The sequence below is a fragment of the Triticum urartu genome, chromosome 5A (assembly GCF_056163025.1).
Source record: "Triticum urartu cultivar PI428250 chromosome 5A, HENAU_Tu73, whole genome shotgun sequence".
NCBI classification, from domain to species: domain Eukaryota; kingdom Viridiplantae; phylum Streptophyta; class Magnoliopsida; order Poales; family Poaceae; genus Triticum; species Triticum urartu.
Genome location: NC_141877.1, coordinates 644,519,519 through 644,547,508, shown reverse-complemented (window position 1 = coordinate 644,547,508; position 27,990 = coordinate 644,519,519). Strand labels below are relative to the sequence as shown.

The window sequence follows — 27,990 nt, the reverse complement described above, 5'->3', positions numbered from 1 at the left end:
TCTAAACGGAAAGTTAAGTTGATTCGCGATAGGCTCAAGGTAGCCCAGTCCAGGCAAAAGAGCTACGCAGATTCTAAACGCAAGGAGACAGTTTACGAAACCGGAGACCGAGTTTATCTCCGAGTATCCCCACTTTGAGGAGTTAAGCGCTTTGGAGTTAAGGGAAAATTAGCACCGCGTTTCGTTGGACCATATAAGATCTTGCAACGTATGGGAGAAGTCGCTTATAAGTTGGAATTACCAGAGGGACTGTCAGGAGTTCATGATGTATTCCATGTTTCTCAGCTGAAGAAATGTCACGCCGAGATGGCGGAGGTACCGCTAAGAGATACCGTGCCACTCGAAGCGATTCAGTTGAAGGACGACTTAACGTATGAGGAGAAGCCAGTCAAGATTCTCGAGTTTGCCAGCAGAGTTACTCGCAGCAAGGTTATCAAGTTTTTCAAAGTTCAGTGGAACCACCATTCAGAGGATGAAGCCACCTGGGAGAGAGAAGAAGATTTGCTCAAGGACCACCCTCACCTATTTTCTAGCCAACCCGAATCTCGAGGGCGAGATTCATCTTAAGGGGGGTAGGTTTGTAACATCCCAAATTTTCAATTTGGAATGTTATACATTAGATCATCATGCATATCATATTTTTTTGCATTTTGGTTGATCCTAGAAATTTCACGCAACTCAAGGACCTTCGGAGAGAGTTGGAGATTTCATTATTTTCATATTTGAGAGTTTCTCAAATTTTGAAAAGAGGATCATTTGATTTATTTATTTGATCTTCAATAATTTTTCCGATATCAAAAATATAAGAGAGGGAATAATATGACTTTCCCAAAATTTAGGAAAAATGAAGATTTAATAAATAGATCAATTTTGGTTTTGCCGGAGTTATTCGCATTTTAATTGGATAGGGAAAAATGCGTGTTTTCGAAAATTGCATTTTAGGCCCGGAGTAAAGTTCATTTTGTTCGGCTCATTTTTAGGAGTCGGGGAAAATTTACTTTAGAATTTTTGGAGTTCGTTTAGTTCTATTTTTTTTTCTGCGCGTGGAACCAGTTAAAAAAAAAACCCCGCAGACTAGCCGGGCCAAAGGCCCAGCCAGCCGGCCACCGCCCCAGCCTTCCGTGCACCAGGCGCCAGGCGCAGGAGCTCCAGGCCACCGCCTCCCCTCACTCAAGCCGAGTCCAAAAAGGACTCTGGCCGGTTAGCCCCTCCCCTTTCCTTAGTTTCGTTTTCCTATTCCTACTCTATTTCTTGTCCCCTACCCCAAGAAACCCCTCCCCTCCCCAATATAAATACCCCAACACCCCCCCCCTCTAAACCCATCAAATCAAACCCCAAGCCCTCCACCGCACCCCACCCCGCGCCCTACACCGCCGCCGCGCCACCCCACACCCGCGCCGCCGCCCCTTGCCCACGTCGCTGCCGCCTCCCAACGCCGCCGCCGGAGCCCCTCGCCGGAACCTCGCCAGAGGTTGCCCCGCGTCTCTTTTCCTCGGATCGTTTTCTTCTAATCGTTCCGATTCTTTTCTTCTCTTCCGACTCGTTTCCTTTCCGGTTCTTCTCTAAACTGTTCCGGTTTTCTAGATCGGTTTTTCGTTCGGTTTTCTTTTCCGAAACCCTAGATCGGATTCGTTTTCTTTTCCGATTTAGTTGCCTTTGGACCGTTCGCCGGACCGTTCGTCCTAACGAACGTGATCACCGGATTCTTCTAGGTTAACGAACATCCGTTTATTTAACCGTTCTTCTTTTTCTTCTCATCGGATTTATTCCGCGATCGTGATCTCAGATCCGATCTTCGTTCTAGTCTTTCTTCTCGCTCGTTTATCGGAATCAGGTGATTCAAGCGCCTGGAGTTTCGTTTCGAAACCGCCGTTCCGTCTAATCAACTTAAACAAGCTTTTTCCCCGGTAAAAATTGACCTAGTTTCAACTTGCTAGAACCGAGTTGTTTTCTTCCGCCGTTTGTTTTTCCGTTTCTTTGTTCGGTTCGTTCTTTCTTTGCAACCGGAGTTCTTAAGTTGAACTTTCTGGTTCGTTCTCTTGTTCGAGTTTTACCTGTGCATTAGATGAGTACTTATTGTATGCTTGTTGTTTGTCTGTGATAGATCACCCGGATTGCGCCGCCTGTTACTTCGAAACCCTAGGTCTCGCGGATCATCAGCAAGGCAAGTAACACTTTGATCATACCTTTTCTACAACCCATGTTTTATTGCATTAGATCAATCCTCTCACATTGCATGATTAGGATCTAATTAAACTGTGGGATGGGAAGTAGATGAGGTAGTACCTATTACCTGTATTATTATGAAACCTTTGGGAGTTACTTCTACGTTTGCTTTTTATGCCATGCTATGCTAGTAGACGTGGATTGGGTGAGTGATATCCATGACAGATGTGAGTTGATAATTTTAATGGTTTATCTAAGGTGGCAACTTAAACACACATCTGGGTGGATTGAGGCACCTGATGTCTATCAGGACTTGCCTGTTTTTTTTCGGACCACCACCCAGGCTCAAAGGGATCATAAGATCTTTCATGCTAGAAACTTCCGTGTGCAGCCACATGCTACTATGGGCTCTGGCATAGTTGACTAAGTTGTGCGAACTCTTACGGGGTGGACTAGCAGATGTAGGGGTTGTAGGTGGTACGGTCTACCCCACATGTAAGGTGCTAGTGCTTCTGAAAGACTATGTCTCGGTCATCCGTTTCTCAAACACCATGTAGAGCGAGAAAACAAATGGGGGCGATCGAGTCATGTGGGGAAAAGTGCGCAAACCTCTGCAGAGTGTATAAACTAATCATGATTAGCCGTGTCCCCAGTTATGGACAACTTGAGTATCTAGTACTTGAATATCATGTGAATCTCAACATGTTACTTCTAATTAATGTTGTTGGGTTTTAATTATTTTTTAATTGGGATCGGAATGCTGTCAACCATTCTCGATGTTTCACAACCACCATGATAGTTAAATAAATTTTATTCCTTTGCAGTAGGGAAAAACTGGCTTTACGCAAAAACTGTAACCATAGAGCTTTCCACCAGCCATATATGCATGTAGTATAGTTGTTTCATTCCATTACTCTCTATGTGTTACATTGCCAGCATATTCCATGTGCTGACCCGTTTTCGGGCTGCAACTTCTCATGTTGCAGACTTTTCAGACGACGAGTAAGGTGTTTTTAGGTCGTGGTCCTATACTCAGTGATGCGTTGGAGTTGATGGACCCATTTATCTTCCAAGTATTCCGCTGTTATCGACACTAGATGGCCTTAATCCATATTTATTATAATAAGTTCTCTTTGAGACAACGATGTAATAAGTGTGTGATTGCCACTCTGCTATAAATCCTTCGATGTACTGTGTGGTGTCAGCATTACTGATCCAGGGATGACACCCGAGCACAGTAGACTTGATCCATTCGGGTCGGGTCGCGACACCAAACCAACTCATTCTTGGAAGGAGACATGGCCAAGGGTGAACAAGATACGATGGCTGAGAATCTCTATTCCTACAAAATAACATGATTCACATGCTCAATACCCAGGACGGTGGTTCCTCCCTCCTGGCAGATCTAAGAATACAACCCCTACGACACAGTTGAAACCAATTGTCTCTCACTTCAAAGATGGACCCTCTGTTCCTTTGAAATGCCTTTGATACATCAATTCTGCACTTTTGAAAGTGAAGATCTAGGTCCAAGAGGAATGAAATGAGCATACCAGGAGTTGTCTATTCACATGTCATATGAAGAATACTTATTTTCAGAGAGTGCCTCCAGGTTCTCTAGTAGCTATATCAAACCACAACTCTGTACTAGCCAAGAGGCTTCGGTACTAACCAACACACCAGGATTCAAAGATGCAAAAAGAAAAAGGAAGATAATACCACTGTTGTAGATGCACGCCCTTCTCTTAGTTGAGAAGAACACAGGTAAGGAAGTCTAGAAAGTTCTGAGACTGGGGTAGGTGAATCCATTGACCTTGACGTAGGGCTTTCCCCTCCACCCGATGGTGATTGACTTACTGAAGACCGGCCCTAAGCCATTAATGAATTGAGCCTGGTGAACCATTGATATAGCACTCTGCGGGGCGAAGGCTATGCTTATCATGATAGTTTACAGAAGCTCTTTCCTGACCTGGAATAGACGAATCCTAACAAGATTCTAGACATACGCAGGATGAAACAACATCTACTCGAATTTCATTCACAAAGCCATCAAGGCGGCGCTCAAGAGAGGTTGTTGTCTACCTAATGCCATCCCTTCGATCAGATTGTAATGGCAGTAGCCCCGGTTTCACGAGTTTCGATACCCCAGCAATGTGCAAGAACATCCTCGAAAACGTCTGATGTGACTTCACCTGAAAGTGCATCTGGAACCGCTCCCAGTGCTGATTTAGATGTTGTAGGAACGAACAAAGATTGTGGTGCTGAAACAAATGGACAACAGGATCTATCCTCTATTGGCGTTTGATAGCTCATTGCTACCTCACCGGAGGGATGGGGAGATAGACTCTGACCCAGATCTCGCTATAGCCACCAACGGATCAATTCATTAAGGGCACACCCAGGCAGGGAAGAATTCTCAATTAGTTCATTGAGTTTAGGAAAGGATGCCAGTTTGGAACAGTTGATGGAGCATGGTGAAACGCACTCATTTGGAGTGGCTGAAACAGAAACGTACTCGAGAGCTACTCGTCTTCCTAAAAGCTCTAGCAATGCAAGACCTGTCCTAATGCAATAAATACCGGTGCTCTCAAACTCAATCAGCACAGGTACAGGGCCAGGTGCTTCTCCAGCTCTTGGTACCGTCTCTTGTGCCCCATCTGTATAGCTAGGGTTAAGTAACCCATTCAGGAGAAGATAAGAGAAACACCATCTGGTAAGGTTGGATCTATAAAACAACGTTGGTTGACAGAGCTATCTTGACATTATAGGTGGGGTCTTTGGATAGCAAGTATGCTGTGTCAGAGAGCATTGGTGAGATTATCCATCTTATAACCCCCGTTAGACCGACAGATGATAGATTCCCTTCCAAGCCATTGAAACCTCGCTTTTCTTATCTAAATACAGGCGTTAGAATATGTTTTTTGATTGAATAGGTTCTATCTGCTTCCCTTCATTATCCGTGTGCTTGTGAATTTATTAGAATCCATTTCAGTAGGACAACAGGGCTCTCGCCTAGCTGATTCTAAAGTGGAAGCAATTCAGGTATCAGCAGATACGGGTACTAATTCACATTTTTGTCGCTACCCCGTGGTATTGGAGCTTGTAGTGATAAGGATTTTTTTAATAGATAGTTTGTTTTATCCTTGAAGTAAGAGCACTGAGAATATCTTAGCTTTCCAGCCGAAAGAAAGCATAGAGAACCATCAAACAAATACTGGATGGAGAATGCACTCTTCGTTGCCCAAAGGAAGACGGAGGGAAATGGCCCTTTCTCAGGATGGATTTATTGATTCAACTCATCTAGATGATGATCTGTACCTAGTAACCTATAAAAACAAAGTGAGTGATGATTTGTTTAAGGAAATGGAGGAGACAACAAAGCAGCCAGCTAATACAGCAGTTCAGCTCTCAGCTGCCTATGCTAGGATAGTGTTATACCCTTTTATTAAAAGGGATGATTGCTATTATACGGACACGGACTCTATTGTTGTTCAGAACGAACTTCCAGAAGAAATGGTATCACCTAGCGAAATAGGAAAGTTTAAGAAGGAGCACTATGTAAAAGAGGGAATCTTTTTGGCTCCCAAGTCATACTGCATACATGCATTACATGAAGATAAGGAAGAAATAATCATGAAGCATAAAGGACCGGTTAGAAAGGTAATCACTAAAGATTCTTACATAAACCAGCTAGCATACCCAACATTAAAACAACAATTTTCATGTTCAGCTGACTTTCATCGTGATTTTTAAAATTTATGTGTAGAGAAAAAAATAAATATGTACGTAGTTGGGATAGGAAATAGTACGAAGCGAGAATTAGTATACTATGAGGATGGAACGTGGATAGGAACTAAACCTCCTCATATAGGAGAGGATTCTATTGATAGTATCCATCCTACTGCCCATAAAGTCATAACCGGCATATTAGGCAAAATGAATAATCTAACGAAAAAATGCAATCTAAAAGATCATAAATCTGATGATGATAAGAAGATCAAAGATTATAAGAAGAGAGAATCTCATCAGACAAAGAAGAAGAAAGAAGATAAGAAGAAGCCAGTGAATAAGAAGAAGAAGCGGTAAGAGCAGTTAGGATGGATAGTGGGAGAAGGACGAGAGAAAAATGCTAATGTCAGTGAAACAGGTCATAATACTCCCCATGTCTTGACTTCAGGGAGAGTGAGAAAAGACCATCTTCCGGTTACTGTGCCTGTGGTGCTTGCTGTAGGGATGACTTATGGCATGAGAGAATGTCAAGTAAGTACGGCTTTCGATAGCTAATACGAGTTGGGATGACCAGCAACGTCAAGACGGGTCAAGCAAAACTAGCTCTATAAGCTCTTTAAAACGAGCTAGAACCGCATCAATCAAATTCAAGGTAATAAATCCCACTAATAAGAAATACATAGGCCTTATGCCCACTTACCACTTCAATGACGGACTTCTCCGATACCGATACCAAACCTAGCTTGAGAGAGATCACAGGCATGTGGTGAACCATACCGAGTGAATGAGTACTGAAATGAACCATATCGAGCTGTGGTCTTACTCTACAACTCAAGTTCGATGAGCTCTTAGCGGAGTTGTGTGCCTACTATCTACTAAGTTGTGTGCTAGGGATGGAAAGAAAGCAAGAAGCATGCCAGGCAGTTTCCACTTTCTTACCGGGCGAAGGCAGTGAATGGTTAGCTATTCGAATGGTTTACTTTACTTCGATACTGGCATTCTTCTTTAATGAATTCTATTTCACAGGTGGAATGAGGAGAGCAAGAGGTGAGATCCGATTGCATGACAAAGTAGATCTGCACGTGGCGAAAAACAAAAAATCTCATAGATAGACAAAGATTTCAGGAAGGATTCAGCAGTTGAGTGATCTGGTTATCCTGGGGAATCCGGAACGGTACCCGCATTCTAGGTCTAGGACTTCGAGTTCCCTTTAGAAGCAGTTTTCCTCTTCTTCAATCTCGAATCCCGAAGGGGAGGCTCTAGTTGCCAAGTAAGAAAAGATCTCAGTAGTTCAATTCATGCATGTGAAAGCTTATCTGCCAGATACAGATGATACTTGCCACTACTTGACCGAAACTGGGACTTGAGGAGGAATGAAATTCTAAGGGAAATCAATCAACTAATTGAAATAGTGATATCGGTATTGGAACTCTGGAGAAGGGCTCAGCCTAAGCGCCCTCTTGAGACTTGGACTCGAAAGAGGGATAGATTAGTGGGTCAATAACCAAGTTCCCCGATTGGATTCCAGTATCTGATCAAGCCGAAGTAAGCAAGTTCTGGATTCGCGTTTCCTTTTCTGACTGGAATTCAAGTAGGATTCCACATCCACTCGGTATTCTAGCTGTACCAAGTCTTTTTCTTCACTCTTTAGAGGGAAAGTATGCTTTGGATTTGCTCAGTGATACAGGTATGCTTGCCAACCCTGCTGCATTGTCTTGATCTCTCCCTGGGATTCGGAACTTGGATCTGGGAAAGGAGGCTTAAGAAGAATATGACTCCATATTAGTAGTAGTATGTTGCACTAGACTCATATGATTAGGAAGCGATAGAAGTTATCGAAAGCAAAAAGGATAGGGGCAAGAAAAGGGTTTGAAAGTTCATTCTCACCCCTACAAACTTTCTTTTCTTCTTGGCGTACAGAATTCTCTGCCTTTAGTCACCCTTAGCGCGAACCATCTTCTTTTCGAAGGACGGAGTAGAGACTCCTATCTATTCGTAACACTTGCACGATGAACTATTCGTCCCACTATCTCCCTTTCCATGAGACCTACTATACCCCTTTTCTACCTATACCTGGCTAGACTCGTGTACCTCGATTTACGTACATTCATCTAATTTACTTACGTTATTGCCTACAATCGAGCAAATACCAATAAGACATTGATCTCTAAGGAGCTGTTACGAAGTGTTGCAGTCGCTGCTAACGGTAGGATTTTCTATCACGTTTTTTTCATTAACGTGCTTGCACCCACTAGTTTACTGCTTGCTTTAGCTTAGCTTTCCCGAAACCATCAACTCTAGCTTTTTGAGCAGGTTTTTACCAATCTGGTATCCGCTGCTGATCCATATTCTAAGATACCCTCTTTCTTTACGACAGTATCCTGTATGCTGCCAAGATCCATGAAGTAAAAATGAGGGATATGGACTCCATCCTATAAACTCAATATATAGAGGCTACTCCAGAAACAGGAAGAAACCACACTCAGCATACAACACCGACTCGTCTTAGACAGGCTTTTCTAAATACTCAATTATACTATTATGTACTTGACTTGCTAGGAATTGGATGAAACTATTAATGCATCCCATTATCTATTTCTTCATTCACCTATGAGAGCTAGAAATTGATAGAATTTATCCATTCTACTTCCTCCACTTCTTTAAAAGCTTCTCCAATCTCACACACTTCTTCTTCTTCCTGACCTTGCGCGCAACGCTGAAAATCCAGTATAGATTTTGTGATATATCAGGTATAGTGGTTTGAACCAGCTCATGCTTCAGTCCAAGTGTTTGCCGTACGCCTTCCTTAAAGGGCTTGGTTTAATCAGTAGTGGTCCTATCATGGGTGTCACATTCATTTTGACCTATCCGGGAGACCCTATTTGATTAAGAGATCCATGCGATGCCAGAATCCGTCACTAAAGCACCGTATTGAGAAATAGATACCCAGCTGAGGAGTAGATGAGGGGCAGTGAAATCCATCTAAAGAATGCCGTGGAAATGCTACTTGTTGAATATCAAAAATATAGGATATCGAAAGGTGATGCGAGCGCTAGCTCATCTTAGAAGTGAGGTGAAAGATTTCTTTGATTTCGCGATCGATCCTATTTTGCTGTTCGTTCTGTAAATGACCTTGAGTTGTTTTTCACATTCTTTCTACAGGTAATTGCAGATATTGACAAAGATGGTGTACATGAAATGGTGATTGCACTTTGACTCAAAAGCACTATTCGATAAGATGCAGTAGAACTGTGCACCCGTTTTTGTTTGAGTTTGAGGCGACCTATACTAAACTATAATAGCAAGGAGAGACAACAGCTGATACCAGATCATACTACAGTACATCTAGTGCATGCTAAAACCCTCCTTGTGTACTAGGCTTATGAATAAACTAAACTGTTGAGACGTCTCTAGTGTAGGTGACAGGGAAGCCATGCTCATTAGAAGAGAAAATAGATGGTTTGAGCAAGCATGGGTTCAAGCTCTAGTGGATGGGTTTGATAGCCGAACGCAAGGATAATTCATCTACGTAGCTAGTTGGTTATGGTGGCGGAGAAGCCCCTCTTTAGCTAGATTGGGCTCCTTTACTACTTTATTTAACCCGGGGTTATGCCTAAAACCGGTATCTTATTATGCGTGTTCGACTAGTTCCATTTCTGATTCTCCTTCTTCGCTGGGGTCTACATACGAAAGAATGGAACACTCGACAACTTCGATACTCAAATAACCAGCTCATTATGCTTAGGTTGGGTTAGGAAAACGAAGATTTCCAAGGGACTAGTTCTTTCGCGCATCTGTTTCTCCATCCGTTCTCTTCACATAAGAAGCCAGCCGCCTACTCCTACTATTGGGTCGGTTGGTCGGTCAAGTGAACCACGCCCAGCAGGTGGGTATGCCGATAAGATTCCTTTGTTCGACGTACGTCCATATGAAGCGAGCGCTTCAAAATGAGGCTATTATGCTGAAACTAGGGCTCCCTCTGGATGGGTAGAGCGAGAGGGATAGCAAGCACTTGAAAAGGGAAGGAAGGGTCTTAGAACTACTAAAACAGTAGTAGAACTCTTCCAAAATCCAAATAGGAGAGTGAAAAACAAAAAGAAGACCATTGGGCTGGGGAAGACTCCCTCAATCACTCTGCTGGGCGATGCTTCTTACTCTACCTTTCAATACCTTTGCCTTTCTTCTTCTGATCGATCCAATGGTTCGGACTAGGACGCGTAAACCCCGAAGGGAGATTGACCCTACCTAAGTATTTTGTTAGATAGAAGTGGTTGGTCAAGTGTGAGTCACGCCAGGGCGGGTAGACCCACTTTTAATAGCAATGCCCAGATCAATGGAAAATGGAAGTTTCTAGAATTGCTGCTCTGTTCTGTTCAGAAGTCTTTCTCCAGGGTTCGGTTCAGAAGGCGGGATGGAAGAGAGAGAATGGGCTCATCGTGCAACAAGGTCGATCGATCACTCAAACTGTTCGGTATCTCTACAATTGAGTGAGCTGTGTTGCGAAGGAAAATGATGAAATTGCATACTTTTCACAGGCGTGAATTCTATCTTCGATTAGATACTTTCCATGCTTTTGATAAAAAGATGGGTTGGTATCTGAATGAAAGTCGGTAAGCAATCAATCTAGTGCTGTCCTCGGCAGACCAGGAAATGTAATAAACTTTGGAGCCTCATCATTGGAAAGATTGACAACTTAACGGTCTAAAAAACTATTCAAAGAGTGAATTTTAAGCCCCACTGGTTCACTTTATTTTCAACGGACATTTCCTCCCTCGTCAGCAGCTTCATTACCTGCTAAGTCTGGAAGGGTAGTAAAATCACTCACAACAATCAATCTTTTCTTATGATACTAATACGATGCAAACGGTGACACCCCCGGATAATGTGTCTGTGCATTTGTGTCTGTCTTCCCTTAGATGTGAGGAATCGAATCTCTATTGAAATCTGGAATCACAAGGTATCCTTTCTTTAAAAACACATGAACGGGCGCCCTGAATGAATAAGAAATCGCTGCTATAACAGAGAGTTGCCCCAGATCATACAATGTGGTTCTCTACTTTTGGCTGGCTGGCAGATCAGCGTATTTATACGAAAGAGTAGACAAAGGTTCTGACAGGGGTAACTACTACCAAGAAGCGAACTCAGAGAGATGAAGAGAGAGAAGTTAGCCGCAACCGATCATCAGAGGAAGCAGGCTTACAAGAAACTGATGGGACGATCGGAAGAAGAGAGTGATAACAGGTTTCTAGTTGACAACCTTCCGCATTTCTTATTGGGATAGATTTCATACATTCCTATTTCCTTTACCCTCCCATGAGGAAAAGCTGGTGTGATTAAGGTTATCTAAAGAAAAGCTCATAGTGTTATGCCTTGTAGCTTATTCCACTCTCTATAGTAGTTCCCTTCGATTCAACGCAGTGAAGACAGTTTCAATCGGGTCGATGGACCCTTGGTTGTTTTTGTGATAAGTCACTATTATCAAATAAATAGTCATTTCTTGCTCGATTCGAGAGGTGATTTCATTCCACAGTGACAATTCATGTTGAACGCGTCCTCCGGCATTTACGATTCTTCCTACAGAGGGCACTACTGGCAAAGAATAACCTTTCCACCCGACGATAGCTTGGCCAGATCTTCACGATAAATTTACTTACTCGCATCAAACAAAACCCTTTGATTAATTGCCAATAGTGTCTTCTCTTGGCTTCCCCTCAACTGTTTGAACCAGACGTCCACCCCGAAACGAAATAGGTCTTGTGTCGGCCCCTTAGTTCTAGGCCGAAGTAGAGCGAACGTGTTTCCGCACGCGTCCAAATTCTTATTCATATACAACCCATTTCTGGTGTCTAACGCATACCTAACCCGAGATGGCCAGAGAAAACAAAGAGGGGAGTTTTGCTCGCCTCAGCTATGGATAAATCCAAGCGTTGAAGCAAACACACTCAGCTATAACACCCAGTTATAGGTTTTGGGAAAAGTCCTACCGATGTAATTATAGACAGCATAATTTGGCCTTCCTGGTAGGGACCCATGTTATACCCTGACCAACGCTTCTTCCTTCTCTTTTCGTCCTTTGTAATACCCAACGCACAAACAAGGACAACTTTCTTAATGATTGATATTCATGAACGCTTCCTTCTCAGGCTTGTGTTAGTTAAAGACCCCTAGCCCGCCGATAAGCCTGCTTGCTACTATCACTTTCGTCTTCGAAGTCTCCATTCCCAATATCTTTATTGTGTGGGTGTGAAGTTCCCAGGAGATACATAGGGTAAGATCTATGACCAGGCAGCTACATCGAGTTTCTCTTCTTCCACTATCGGATCGGGTATTTTCTCCGTTCGGTCGGCTTGGCCAGCCCGGAAGTAATACGAAGTGAACGGGAACCTTGCGCATGCAGCGCTAACAGCTTTCGACTCGAGTACAGTAGGAATAGTTTCCTTAACCTGAGTGACCAAAGGAATAACGCTCTTGATACATTCCATTCGGAAGATCGCATTGAGTAGGTGGCTCCAGCCTGCCAGGAGCCCATCTTGAATAGTAAGTTCGGATTGCTAAGATAGGAGCAAAGCCGAACGTAAGCATCGGTACGGATCGACTGGCCCGCCCACCATCACCACCGGAACTTTCACCTCTCGGCTCAGAGAGTTTATTGCATCCATATCTTCTTGGGGCTTTCAGGTATCTTTTATAGATTCCTTGAGATGGAGGCACTAGTGTGACTTTAGGTGACCTAAGTTACTTAAGATGACTTTCGGAGTAGTTCTGCTCGAGCTGCGGGTAATTCATTTTCAGGATGGTGCTTCTCAATAGAAGGATCGATACGGGTAGGACCACTAACCAACAGGAAAGCATCTCCAGATCCGATATGAGAACTTGCTTCTCTATACGAAATTCATTAAATGAAAAGGTAACTGTATGCGCTCTATGCGCTTTGTCTTCATCACCATTATATCCTTTTTATCTCTTGTGGAACGACTTGGGAAATTTGCCTAGAAAGACAATAAAACTCCCGTATTCTCCCTTTCTTGCTTGCCCCTAACCAGAATAAAGGTCACAATGAAACTTTGATAAATTGGACTCCGCTAAGACCCGCTTGATATGAGTAGATTGCCCCGAGTATTTTACTTTGACAAGACAAAATCACTTGTTTTTTTAGCTATATGAGAAAGAGCTGGCGTGTACCCGAACCCCCCTCCTGGTAGCAAAATAGATCAATACCTCAATTCGTATCTACTCACCGGGCGGAAAAAACATAACATAGCATTTCTCATAAATAGACAGTTTTCGTTGAAACGATCATTTCCAAGTTCAAGATGTTGTTTCCCTGTGAAGAATTCCGCTAGCTTGGCATGTTGGTACCAAAACACTACCTATGCTGACAGCTAGCAATCGATAAGCCATCTAGCTTCTCTCCGCTACGGTGACGGCTTATAACACGTCGATCCAGCTTTTCTTCCTGGCGCAGTAGAGGAAGGTCCATTGGGCGTAGAGAGAGTACCATGTGATCAGTCTGTAATGATTAATGGAAAGTGCTCTCTATCGTCTGGGTCGTGAAAAACACATGTTCTGACTTCTCTTCTGAGAAAATGGGGTGGATCATCTTCAAAAGCAACTCTGCAAGCAAAAGCCGCCTCACAAGTGCATACCTTTCTCCCTTGGAACAGAAGTCGTCGTACTCCACTTCAAGATGCTCCTTGGTGGTCGCTCTCCGAAGCAACGTCGCTTGAATACGAGACACATCACTCCTCAAGCACGTTTCTGTTGGAAATATGCCCTAGAGGCAATAATAAATTGATTATTATTATATTTCCTTGTTCATGATAATCGTTTATTATCCATGCTAGAATTGTATTGATAGGAAACTCAGATACATGTGTGGATACATAGACAACACCATGTCCCTAGTAAGCCTCTAGTTGACTAGCTTGTTGATCAATAGATGGTTACGATTTCCTGACCATGGACATTGGATGTCGTTGATAACGGGATTGCATCATTAGGAGAATGATGTGATGGACAAGACCCAATCCTAAGCCTAGCACAAAGATCATGTAGTTCGTATGCTAAAGCTTTTCTAATGTCAAGTATCATTTCCTTAGACCATGAGATTGTGCAACTCCCGGATACTGTAGGAATACTTTGGGTGTGCCAAACGTCACAACGTAACTGGATGACTATAAAGGTGCACTACGGGTATCTCCGAAAGTGTCAGTTGGGTTGGCACGAATCGAGACTGGGATTTGTCACTCCGTGTGACCGAGAGGTATCTCTGGGCCCACTCGGTAGGACATCATCATAATGTGCACAATGTGATCAAGGATTTGATCACGGGATGATGTGTTACGGAACGAGTAAAGAGACTTGCCGGTGACGAGATTGAACATGGTATCAGGATACCGATGATCGAATCTCGGGCAAGTATCGTACCGATAGACAAAGGGAATTGCATACGGGATTGATAAAGTCCTTGACATCGTGGTTCATCCAATGAGATCATCGTGGAGCATGTGGGAGCCAACATGGGTATCCAGATCCCGCTGTTGGTTATTGACCGGAGAACGTCTCGGTCATGTCTGCATGGTTCCCGAACCCGTAGGGTCTACACACTTAAGGTTCGATGACGCTAGGAATATAAAGGAAGTTTGTATGTGGTTACTGAATGTTGTTCGGAGTCCCGGATGAGATCCTGGATGTCACGAGGAGTTTTGGAATGGTCCGGAGGTAAAGATTTATATATGGGAAGTCCTGTTTTGGTCACCGGAAAAGTTTCGGGTTTTATCGGTAACGTACCAGGACCACCGGGAGGGTCCCGGGGGTCCACCAAGTGGGGCCACCAGCCCCGGAGGCTTGCATAGGCCAAGAGTGGTAAGGGACTAGCCCCTGAGTGGGCTGGTGCGCCTCCCACAAGGCCCAAGGCGCAGCTAGGAGGAGAAGGGGGAAACCCTAGGCTCAGATGGGCCTAAGGCCCACCCTAGGGGGCGCCCCCCTCTCCCCTCTTGTCCGCCCCCCCTTTTTCCCATCTAGGGCTGCCGCCCCCCTAGGGGTGGGAACCCTAGAGGGGGCGCACCCTCCTCCCCTCCTCCTATAAATAGTGGGGGTTTTGGGCTGCCCAACACACGCGATTTGATCTCTCCCTGTTGGTGCAGCCCTGCCTCTCTCTTCCTCATATCTCGTTGTGCTTGGCGAAGCCCTGCTGGATCACCACGCTCCTCCACCACCACCACGCCGTTGTGTTGCTGCTGGATGGAGTCTTCCTCAACCTCTCCCTCTCTCCTTGCTGGATCAAGGCATGGGAGACGTCACCGGGCTGTACGTGTGTTGAACGCGGAGGTGCCGTCCGTTGGGCACTAGGATCTCTGGTGACTTGGATCACGACGAGTACGACTCCTTCAACCCCGTTCTCTTGAACGCTCCCGCATAGCGATCTACAAGGGTATGTAGATGCACTCTCCTTCCCCTCGTTGCTGGTTTCTCCATGGATAGATCTTGGTGACAGTAGGAAAATTTTGAATTTCTGCTACGTTCCCCAACAGTGGCATCATGAGCTAGGTCTATGCGTAGTTACTATGCACGAGTAGAACACAAAGTAGTTGTGGGTGTTGATTTTTTTCAATATGCTTACCATTACTAGTCCAATCTTGATTCGGTGGCATTGTGGGATGAAGCGGCCCGGACCAACCTTACACGTACGCTTACATGAGACCGGTTCCACCGACAAACATGCACTAGTTGCATAAGGTGGCTGGCGGGTGTCTGTCTCTCCCACTTTAGTCAGATTGGATTCGATGAAAAGGGTCCTTATGAAGGGTAAATAGCAATTGGCATATCACGTTGTGGTTTTTTGTAGGTAAGAAACGTTCTTGCTAGAAACCCATAGCAGCCACGTAAAACATGCAAACAACAATTAGAGGACGTCTAACTTGTTTTTGCAGGGTATGCCATGTGATGTGATATGGCCAAAAGGATGTGATGAATGATATATGTGATGTATGAGATTGATCATGTTCTTGTAATAGGAATCACAACTTGCATGTCGATGAGTATGACAGCCGGCAGGAGCCATAGGAGTTGTCTTTATTTATTGTATGACCTGCGTGTCATTGAACAACGCCATGTAATTACTTTACTTTATTGCTAACGGTAGCCATAGTAGTAGAAGTAATAAGTTGGCGAGACAACTTCATGGAGACACGATGATGGAGATCATGGTGTCATGCCGGTGACAAGATGATCATGGAGCCCCAAGATGGAGATCAAAGGAGCTATATGATATTGGCCATATCATGTCACTACTATTTGATTGCATGTGCTGTTTATCATGTTTTTGCATCTTGTTTACTTAGAACGACGGTAGTAAATAAGATGATCCCTCATTGAAATTTCAAGAAAGTGTTCCCCCTAACTGTGCACTGTTGCGACAGTTCGTTGTTTCGAAGCACCACGTGATGATCGGGTGTATAGATTCTTACGTTCGAATACAACGGGTGTTGACGAGCCTAGCATGTATAGACATGGCCTCGGAACACATGCGAAACACTTAGGTTAACTTGACGAGCCTAGCATGTACAAACATGGCCTCAGAACACAAGAGACCGAAAGGTTGAGCATGAGTCGTAGAGAAGATACGATCAACATGAAGATGTTCACCGATGTTGACTAGTCCGTCTCACGTGATGATCGGACACGGCCTAGTTGACTCGGATCATGTAATCACTTAGATGACTAGAGGGATGTCTATCTGAGTGGGAGTTCATAAAGATGAACTTAATTATCCTGAACATAGTTAAAAGGTCTTCGCAAATTATGTCGTAGCTCGCGCTTCGTTCTACTGTTTAGATATGTTCCTAGAGAAAATTTAGTTGAAAGTTGATAGTAGCAATTATGCAGACTAGGTCTGTAAACTGAGGATTGTCCTCATTGCTTCATAGAAGGCTTATGTCCTTAATGCACCGCTCAGTGTGCTAAACCTCGAACGTTGTCTGTGGATGTTGCGAACATCTGACATACACATTTTGATAACTATGTGATAGTTCAGTTAAACGGTTTAGAGTTGAGGCACCGAAGACGTTTTGAAACGTCGCGAAACATGTGAGATGTTTCGAGGGCTGAAATTGGGATTTCAGGCTCGTGCCCACGTCAAGAGGTATAAGACCTCCGACGATTTTCTTAGCCTGCAAAGTAAGGGAGAAAAGCTCAATTGTTGAGCTTATGCTCAGATTGTCTGAGTACAACAATCATTTGAATCGAGTGGGAGTTGATCTTCCAGATGAGACAGTGATGTTTCTCCGAAGTCATTACCACCAAGCTACTAGAGCTTCGTGATGAACTATAATGTATCGGGGACATATATGATGATCCTTGAGATATTCGCGATGTTTGACACCACAAAAGTAGAAATCAAGAAGGAGCATCAATTGTTGATGGTTGGTGAAACCACTAGTTTCAAGAAGGGCAAGGGCAAAAAGGGATGCTTCATGAAACGGCAAATCAGCTGCTGCTCTAGTGAAGAAACCCAAGGTTGACCCAAACCCAAGACTAAGTGCTTCTGTAATAAAGGGAACAGCTATTGGAGCAGAATTACCCTAGATACTTGGTAGATAAGAAGGCTGGCAAGGTCGATAGAAGTATATTGGATATACATTATGTTAATGTGTACTTTACTAGTACTCCTAGTAGCACCAGGGTATTAGATACCAGTTCGGTTGCTAAGTGTTAGTAACTCGAAATAAAAGCTACGAAATAAACGGAGACTAGCTAAAGGTGAGATGACGATATGTGTTGGAAGTATTTCCAAGGTTGATCAAATATCGTACGCTCCCTCTACCATTGAGATTGGTGTTTGCGTTGAGCATAGACATGATTGGATTATGTCTATCACAATACGGTTATTCATTTAAGGAGAATAATGGTTACTCTGTTTATTTGAATAATACCTTCAATGGTCTTACACCTAAAATGAATGGTTTATTGAATCTCGATCGTAGTGATACACACGTTCATGCCAAAAGATAGTAACGATGGTACCACCTACTTGTGGCACTGCCACGTAAGTCATATCAGTATAAAACGCATGAAGAAGCTCCATGTTGATGGATCTTTGGGCTCACTCGTTTTTGAAAAGTTTGAGACATGCGAACCATGTCTATTGGTGTATATGCATGAAGAAACTCCATGCAAATGGACCGTTTGGACTCACTTGATTTTGAATCACTTGAGACATGCAAATCATACCACATGGGCAAGATGACTGAAAGCCTCGTTTTCAGTAAAATGGAACTAGAAAGCAACTTGTTGGAAGTAATACATTTTGATGTGTGCAGTCCAATGAGTGCTGAGGCATGTAGTGGATATCGTTATGTTCTTGCTTCACAGATGATTTGAGTAGATGTTGAGTATATTTACTTGATGAATCATGAGTCTGAATTATTGAAAGGTTCAAGTAATTTCAGGGTGAAGTTGAAAGATCGTCATGACAAGAGGATAAAATATCTATGATATGATCATAGAGATGAATATCTGAATTACGAGTTTGGCACAGAATTAAGACATTGTGGAAATTGTTTCACAACTAATACAGCCTGGAACACCATAGTGTGATGGTGTGTCCGAACATCATAACTGCACCCTACTAGATATGATGCATACCATGATGTCTCTTATCGAATTACCACGATAGTTTATGGGTTAGGCATTAGAGACAACCACATTCACTTTAAATAGGGCACCACATAATTCCGATGAGATGACACCGTATGAACTATGGTTTAGAGAAACCTAAGCTGTCATTTCTTAAAAGTTTGGGGCTGCGACGCTTATGTGAAGAAGTTTCAGGCTGATAAGCTCGAACCCAAAGCGGATAAATGCATCTTCATAGGACACCCAAAACAGTTGGGTATACCTCCTGTCTCAGATCCAAAAGCAATAAGGGATTGTTTCTAGAATCGGGTCCTTTCTCGAGGAAAAGTTTCTCTCGAAAGAATTGAGTGGGAGAATGGTGGAGACTTGATGAGGTTATTGAACCGTCTCTTCAACTAGTGTGTGGCAGGGCACAGGGAGTTGTTCCTGTGGCACCTACACCAATTGAAGTGGAATCTTATGATAGTGATCATGAAACTTCAGATCAAGTCACTAACAAACCTCGTGGGATGACAAGGATGCGTACTACTTCAGAGTGGTACGTAATCCTGTCTTGGAAGTCATGTTGCTAGACAACAATGAACCTAGGAGCTATGGAGAAGCGATGGTGGGCCTGGATTCCGATAAATGGCTCAAGGCCATATAATCCGAGAGAGGATCCATGTATGAAAACAAAGTGTAGACTTTGGAAGAACTACTTGATGGTCATAAGGCTGTTGGGTACATATGGATTTTAAAAGGAAGACGGACAATGATGGTAAGTATCACCATTAAGAAAGCTCAACTTGTCGTTAAGATGTTTTCCGACAAGTTCAAGGAGTTGACTACGATGAGACTTTCTCACTCGTAGCGATGCTAAGAGTCTGTTGGAATTATATTAGCAACTACTGCATTATTTATGAGATCTTGCAGATAGGATGTCAAAGCATTGTTTCCTCGACGTTTTTCTTGAGGAAAGGTTGTATGTGATACAATCGGAAGGTGTTGTCAATCCTGAAAGATGCTAATAAGTATGCAAAGCTCCAGCAATCCTTCTAAGGACTGGAGTAAGCATCTCAGAGTTGGAATATATGCTTTGATGAGATGATCAAAGATTTTGGGTGTATACAAAGTTTATGAGAAACTTGTATTTCCAAAGAAGTGAGTGGGAGCACTATAGAATTTCTGATGAATATATGTTGTTGACATATTGTTGATCAGAAATGACGTAGAATTTCTGGAAAGCATATAGGGTTATTTGAAAAGTGTTTTTCAATAGAAAACCTGGATTAGGCTACTTGAACATTGAGCATCAAGATCTATGAGGATAGATCAAAAACGCTAAATGGTACTTTCAAATGAGCACATACCTTGACATGATCTTGAAGGTGTTCAAGATAGATCAGTCAAAGAAGGAGTTCTTGCCTGAGTTGTAAGGTATGAAGTTAAGACTTTAGAGCTTGACCACGGCAGAAGAAAGAGGAAGGACGAAGGTCATCCCCTATGCTTTTGTCATAGGCTCTATACGGTATGCTATACTGTGTACCGCACCTGAAGTGTGCCTCGCCATGAATCAGTCAAGGGGTACAAGAATGATCCAAGAATGGATCACAGGACAGCGGTCAAAGTTATCCTTGGTAACTAGTGGACTAAGGAATTTTCTCGATTATGGAGGTGGTAAAAGAGTTTGTCGTAAAGGGTTACGTCGATGCAAGCTTAACACCTATCCGGATAGCTCTGAGTAGAGATACCGGATACGTATAATGGAGCAACAATTTAGAATAGCTCCAAGTAGAACAGTTATTTGGATTAGCTCCAAATGTAGCGTAGTAGTTGCATCTACAAGATGACATAGAAATTTGCGAAGTACATACGGATCTGAATGTTTCAGACCCGTTGACTATAACCTCTCTCACAAGCATAACATGATCAAACCCAGAACTCTTTGGGTGTTAGTTACATGGGGATGTGACCTTGAGTGTTAATCGCATATCGATGTGAACTGGATTATTGACTCTAGTGCAAGTGGGAGACTGTTGGAAATATGCCCTAGAGGCAATAATAAATTGATTATTATTATATTTCCTTGTTCATGATAATCGTTTATTATCCATGCTAGAATTGTATTGATAGGAAACTCGGATACATGTGTGGATACATAGACAACACCATGTCCCTAGTAAGCCTCTAGTTGACTAGCTTGTTGATCAATACATGGTTACGGTTTCCTGACCATGGACATTGGATGTCGTTGATAACAGGATCGCATCATTAGGAGAATGATGTGATGGACAAGACCCAATCCTAAGCCTAGCACAAAGATCATGTAGTTCGTATGCTAAAGCTTTTCTAATGTCAAGTATCATTTCCTTAGACCATGAGATTGTGCAACTCCCGGATACCGTAGGAATACTTTGGGTGTGCCAAATGTCACAACGTAACTGGGTGACTATAAAGGTGCACTATGGGTATCTCCGAAAGTGTCTATTGGGTTGGCACGAATCGAGACTGGGATTTGTCACTCCGTGTGACCGAGAGGTATCTCTGGGCCCACTCGGTAGGACATCATCATAATGTGCACAATGTGATCAAGGAGTTGATCACGAGATGATGTGTTACGGAACGAGTAAAGAGACTTGCCGGTGACGAGATTGAACATGGTATCGGGATACCGATGATCGAATCTCGGGCAAGTATCGTACCGATAGACAAAGGGAATTGCATACAGGATTGATAAAGTCCTTGACATCGTGGTTCATCCAATGAGATCATCGTGGAGCATGTGGGAGCCAACATGGGTATCCAGATCCCGCTGTTGGTTATTTACCGGAGAACGTCTCGGTCATGTCTGCATGGTTCCCGAACCCGTAGGGTCTACACACTTAAGGTTCGATGACGCTAGGGATATAAAGGAAGTTTGTATGTGGTTACCGAATGTTGTTCGGAGTCCCGGATGAGATCCTGGACGTCACGAGGAGTTCCGGAATGGTCCGGAGGTAAAGATTTATATATGGGAAGTCCTGTTTTGGTCACCGGAAAAGTTTCGAGTTTTATCGGTAACGTACCGGGACCACCGGGAGGGTCCCAGGGGGTCCACCAAGTGCGGCCACTAGCCCCGGAGGCTTGCATGGGCCAAGAGTGGTAAGGGACCAGCCCCTGAGTGGGCTGGTGCGCCTCCCACAAGGCCCAAGGCGCAGCTAGGAGGAGAAGGGGGAAACCCTAGGCTCAGATGGGCCTAAGGCCCACCCTAGGGGGCGCCCCCCTCTCCCCTCTTGGCCGCCCCCCTTTTTCCCATCTAGGGCTGCCGCCCCCCTAGGGGTGGGAACCCTAGAGGGGGCGCACCCTCCTCCCCTCCTCCTATAAATAGTGGGGGTTTTGGGCTGCCCAACACACGCGATTTGATCTCTCCCTGTTGGTGCAGCCCTGCCTCTCTCTTCCTCATATCTCGTAGTGCTTGGCGAAGCCCTGCTGGATCACCACGCTCCTCCACCACCACCACGCCGTTGTGCTGCTGCTAGATGGAGTCTTCCTCAACCTCTCCCTCTCTCCTTGCTGGATCAAGGCATGGGAGACGTCACCGGGCTGTACGTGCGTTGAACGCGGAGGTGCCGTCCGTTCAGCACTAGGATCTCCGGTGATTTGGATCACGATGAGTATGACTCCTTCAACCCCGTTCTCTTGAACGCTTCCGCATAGCGATCTACAAGGGTATGTAGATGCACTCTCCTTCCCCTCGTTGCTGGTTTCTCCATGGATAGATCTTGGTGACACGTAGGAAAATTTTGAATTTCTGCTACGTTCCCCAACAGTTTCGAGCAAGCAAGACAACACTAGCTTCTACGACTCCGAGTTAAAGAGCGAGTATTCTCCAAGGCGACATTGTCCTCAAAAAGGTCGTGTATCCACAGTCCCAAAGCAAGCTCCGCCTAAAATGGGAAGTGTTGCATCGTGTCACAGTCCTAGGATCCAGAGCTCACCGCCTGTCCTCCATGGAAGGTTCCTCCTGGAGCTTCTGATTGTATAAGCAAGGCACGCACAAGTCCAACTATGTATGATTACAGTGCATCAACCCCACTGATCATCCCACAGGCGAATCGTTGTTTAAGCACGAAAATGGAATAAGAAAGTAAGGTCTGATATCGTAGTGCTCGCGCGCCTACGTGTACTACTAACGGATTCAAGAACCGGTGCTCCCTCCGAGAGTAAGTCACTCCAGTGGAATCAGCAGATACCGGGTCCTAGTTCCCTAAGTGGTTACATGCTTGTGTTCCTTTATATGACCACTAGAGCCGGTAGAGGATCAAACGGAGGTAGAACTTAGCAATCCAGCCTACTCACCTGACTCGGTCCACCCGTATGCGAGGATTGGGTCTCCTACGAGACGTGGTAGGTAGGCAATCTCCTGCTATGCGTTTTTCATCCCACTCCCTCTATCAACATAAGTAAATGTGCATAAAAGAAATACAACTGCTCAGTCAAATCTCTATGCGCCAATACATGGAAAGATCAAAGCCTCGCGGGACACGTAAAGAGACCTACCCACCACCCTTGTGCGTGCGAACCTAACAAGAGATGTTGATGCCAGCTACACCGCGCTTTCTTTTCGACCGACCTGACGTTCCGAGGAGAAGAAGGAATGGTTGTATGCATGCGCCGGATGCCTATAAAAAAGTAAAAGAAACCATGGATGGGGAGAAAGAAATCCCTACTTACTTGACAGGTTTCCGGGTCTCAGAAACATAGAAAGGATTTCACAAATAGGATAAATGTCCAGTGAGGACATCTCCTTGCTTGCTTTTTCATTGACTGATTCTAGTGGTTGGCCCAGTGAGAGAATTACCAGTGTCTGTCATTAGACTTTATCTTTCCACGGTGAACTCCTTTGTTGTTGAAAATCGGCTGGCTGGATTGACCTTTGGGATTGAGTCACTCGTACATTGAATCAGAGTATTTCGTATAACTCTTACTTAACAGACTTAGTGGATTGATTGATTGTTTCTTAGTTAGGATTTTCTATTCCTCCTAGCTTGCGAAATTCCCCTCTGCACTTGCAGCTTTAATAAGAAGTAGTAGATGGGAGTAAGGGCTTGGTTGGTGAGTAGTAGGAGTAAGGGCCCGGCTAGTGAGAACTAGCTTATACTATCTTTGTGGTGTAAGAGCATCTCGCTTATACTTTCGGAGATCTCACTTGTAATTCGTAGATCTAAAAGCCTAATCTAGAAAAGGGTTTTTCTCAGAGCCATAAGTCAAAATAATAAGTCCAAATTCCGCAAGAGCTTGACAAGCAATCCTTCCTACACAACTCATCGGCAGTGTGACCTGCTTGACTTTTATCTTTGATTCAACCTTGGTATTCTCCTTTCTGAAACTTACTAAGACTATTGAAAGCTTTTTCAATTATTCAAAAAAGCATCCCTAGTATAAGAAGTTATACCTGACCTACTCCTACTATAGTATTAGAAAAAATAAGAAGCTTTCAAAACACCACTACTATATCTAATATGCCCCGCCAGACCAAGAGTGAGGAGCTTGACTGAACCTCTGAGCGAGCTATTAGTACCTTCTTCCTGAAGAGTAGTAGCCTTCATTCATAGCCTGACCAACTCGTTCGTACGCTAGTCAGCTATGAATTTCTAGTCAGGTTGCTATTCCCTTCTATGGAAGGCTTTTGACCACTATCATACATGACTTTTTTTCGCCCTTCTTTTTAGAACTCATATAATACTGCTGCCCTTTCACTTGCTTCTGCCTTTTCACAAGAATTAAGATAGTGTCCTCCCTGAATTGAGAAAGAAGAGAGAATACCTATGTGCTGCTATGCCTATGGTCCAGAATTGCTATCCGTACGACCTTGGTCTTTGATTGTATAAAAAATACATACTAAGCAAGTAAGCCTGCCTAAAAGCATTTCTTTTTTACACCTCTTCTCTCGATTTGAAGAGATTACACATCACTGTGAACGAACTTATTCACTCTTCGAAGCCCCCACCACCTTCTTTCTTTGAGCTGAGCACTTTACTTCGGCTGTGGTCATTGCCTACCGGTAAACTCCCACTTCCTTATTTTGTTCGAGGGAGGCCATACATCTTCCTTCTTTGGTTGGATCCAGGTCAGAAAGTTATAGGAAGGTTGTGTGCGCAAACAAGTCTGAATTAAGAAGAAGGGGAGCGAGCAGTACACTACCCATTTGGGTATTGGCAAATCACAGTCATACTTCTTAGAGCGGGGTGGAGCACCAGCACCTTAAGCTGCACAAGTATCTTAGTAAGATAGACACCGATTAAGAAACCGAGAAGTCTAGATTATGGAGACTCTCTAAGTTTTTCTCTGATTTCCTGTGTCTGTACTACTTCACTTTAGACCCAACATATGGTATGTATCCTTCGCCCTTATTTTAAGTTCAGAGAATCCGCCTTCACCCTTTGGAGAAAACATGGTGGCCGGAGACAAGGTATGTAGATTAATAGAGTAGCTCTTACTTTTTGAATATATCATTGATCAAAACTTGGTTCTCATGGATGAAGTGTTTGAGTAGACAAAAGAAGAAGAAGCTGCTACACGAAGTGAAAACCGGTGCTAAGAGCAGGATATTCTTATCTATGAGAGAGAACTACTTGGCCCACGATGAGAGAGAACTGGTAGAGAAGTGCTAAAAGTAAGTGTAAGTTAACGAGCATGAACCTCCTCGTTGAGCAGCTGCCTGAGCTTTCTCTTTGTTTAGAATTGAAAGAGAAGTTTTTGGTAGTGGGGTGCATTGTGTATTAAAAGTGGATATAGACCCCGGACAAGAAAGCCTTTTCTTAAGCACAAATGTGGTACTATTTTTAGCAAGCAATCTCTTCTACAATAGGCGGTCTGATCAATCCAAAATATTGAGGCTGGATTGAGATTTCTCTCTAAATCAAACTGGATTGGAATGCAGGTATAAACCAGCAGCAACCAATAGAGGAGTCAGCCGGTTATGATGCAGCAATAAGTAGACCACTCAGAGACTGAATACAGCTAACATTAGCAGCAAGTGCACCATCACTAACAGGAATCGTAATGGTCTCAAGCATGTGCTTCCTTTCTTCTTGAAGGACCTTGTTTTAAACTTTCTTAATGTCAGGAAGTAGAAGTACGGTGAAATAGATCGAGTATCAAGTATATTAGTGTGTAAGGGTTTCAATGCAGACTTTGATGGGGATCAAATGGCTCTTTCTGGAATTTACTTTTGAAAGCCATCAACCAGAGAACGAAGAATCACTATGTCCGCCGCAAGAGCAAGAGAAGAGAAAGGATTTCTCTCCTTGAAGAGACCGAACTAGACTAGTGGCCGGATGGAAGGGATGGGACTAACTACGTTCCAAAGACTTGATCAACAACATCTGTTCCTTAACTCTCTGTATCTGCCCTTTTTTATATCAACATTCCGAATTGAGCTATACTACCGGAGCCTTTCGATAGGAAGGAATGGAATCTTATCTTACATGAGAGGCCTCTTTCCAAGCCCTCTGTGCAATCTAAATAGGATTCGGAGTCTCCTTCATTCACTGCCAAGCTCTAGTAAATATCTGAGTGAGTAAGTTATGGATCTAGTTTATGAGCAGCTTAACTAGAAAAGCAAGCAGAAGGAATAGAAGAATGAAATGCAGAAATAGGGGAAGGGCGGGTAGCATTTTCAAATGCCAGTTTGAGTGAGACAGTTTCTGTCTGGCCCCCCACTTTTAGGCTGTTCTTCCATTCTGCCTTTGTCTTGCTCTAAGCTACCTGACTTCCTTCCTTTGTTCTTCCATTCTACTTTGTATGATTCTGATCATCAGTTCTTATCGATCCCATTTTAAGGAAAAATCCTGATGTTGGTAAAATATACGTGTTGATCAAGGCCAAGGACAATGAAGCAGCCATGAAAAGATTGAAGAACAAGGTATGATGATTACTTCGGACTACTTTCTGTTCTTCATGCAAATGACCATATTTTCCGTCTGCAATACAGGTAGAAGATACTGAGTTGTTCAGATGTTTACAGGAAATCCATGGGAAAAACTACCACAGCTTTGTATTAAGCAAGCAGGTTCCAGTCGTTGGTAATTTCAGGGAAGCCTACATTGGCATTGCTCCTGAGTTAGCCAAAGAGATCGCGGAAGAAGTGGATGTTATCGTAAACTCTGCAGCAAATACCACTTTTGATGAGAGGTTCGTGAAGCTATACTAGTCTTGCACCAAGGATTGCTTCCATTACTAAATGTGTAAGTTCACATTCCATAGCAATAAAAGTATTGCAACTTGCAGGTATGATGTAGCACTAGACATCAACACCGTGGGGCCATTCCGGATAATGAGTTTCGCGCAACGGATTCGAAGACTGAAGCTCTTCTTGCAAGTATCAACAGGTCAGAATGCCAAATAAGAGTTTCTTGTGGTCGAAATCAAATGGTAACCTATTTCTATTAATCTCAAAAGCTTACAAACAAGCTTTAGCAGTATGTTTGCATGTCATGTTTTTGGCCAAACAGCATATGTGAATGGGCAGAGGCAAGGTTTGATACTAGAGAAGCCATTTTGCTTAGGGGATACCATAACAAAGGGGATAGGTTCCTCAGATTTTTCGGCACATCAGAATACCGTGTTGGATATCGAGGCTAAGATCAAGTTGGCTTTTGACTCCGGAATTCTTCTGCCTCTGCTTCTGTTACTCAAGAAATGAAAGAGTTAGGTAGTCGAGGTATTCTAGTATTTCCCTGTTACTTTCTCATGTCTGTAGATACGAATACACACATGAAGTATTTGATTTGTGCAATTTATTTATTCATAGGGCCAAACTCTATGGTTGGCAATACACTTATGTGTTCACAAAGGCCATGGGCGAGATGGTCATCAACTGCATGCGAGGAGAGATACCGGTGGTAACAATCAGGCCAAGTGTCATAGAGAGCACATGGAGGGATCCCTTCCCAGGTTCGATGGAAGGAAACAGGTAAATGCTAAACCCAAATCTGAGGTTGCGGATGTCACATATATATGTGATGCATCCTCGTCTGCTTACCAGATAATGAGCTATCTCCAGGATCTAGCAGCGCGTACTAACTTTTGACGGGTTGATTCTTCGGTTCAAGTGATGGTGGGGGATCAAGAAGAGTGGCTATGTGGGGTTTGAACTTGGACACGGGATTAGCTTAATTTGGATAGTTCATTTTATCACTCCACTGGGCCCTTGGCCTTTCTCCCTATGTGGATGGATGATAAGAAAAATGCCAATCGAACCAAGTAAGGGCTCCGCGTGAAGCATATTATGTAGATCTAGCTGACAATAATAACTGAGATCCTATACAAATAACGCATTAGCGACCCCTTGGATAGACAATTCAGGCTACTCGACTCACCATCACTCTTTAGAGACATTCGACGAAAAGCAAGCTTACCAATAAGAAACAGCTGGCATGGCAGTATCTTCTATATCTTCTATAATGAATATAATGTGCACACCTGGCTTTAACCAGA

At 43.6% G+C, this 27,990-nt stretch overlaps 1 protein-coding gene across 1 annotated transcript; it reads left to right on the top strand.

The window, feature by feature from the left end:
* The first annotated feature begins 6,102 nt into the window (after window positions 1-6,102).
* LOC147973715 (fatty acyl-CoA reductase 2, chloroplastic-like) lies at window positions 6,103-26,899 on the top strand. The gene is made up of 5 exons (XM_087524767.1): window positions 6,103-6,248; window positions 6,922-6,942; window positions 26,335-26,416; window positions 26,486-26,685; window positions 26,782-26,899. Exons 1-5 carry the CDS (start codon window positions 6,103-6,105, stop codon window positions 26,897-26,899), a joined length of 567 nt encoding a protein of 188 aa, XP_087380893.1.
* The last annotated feature ends 1,091 nt before the right edge of the window (window positions 26,900-27,990 follow it).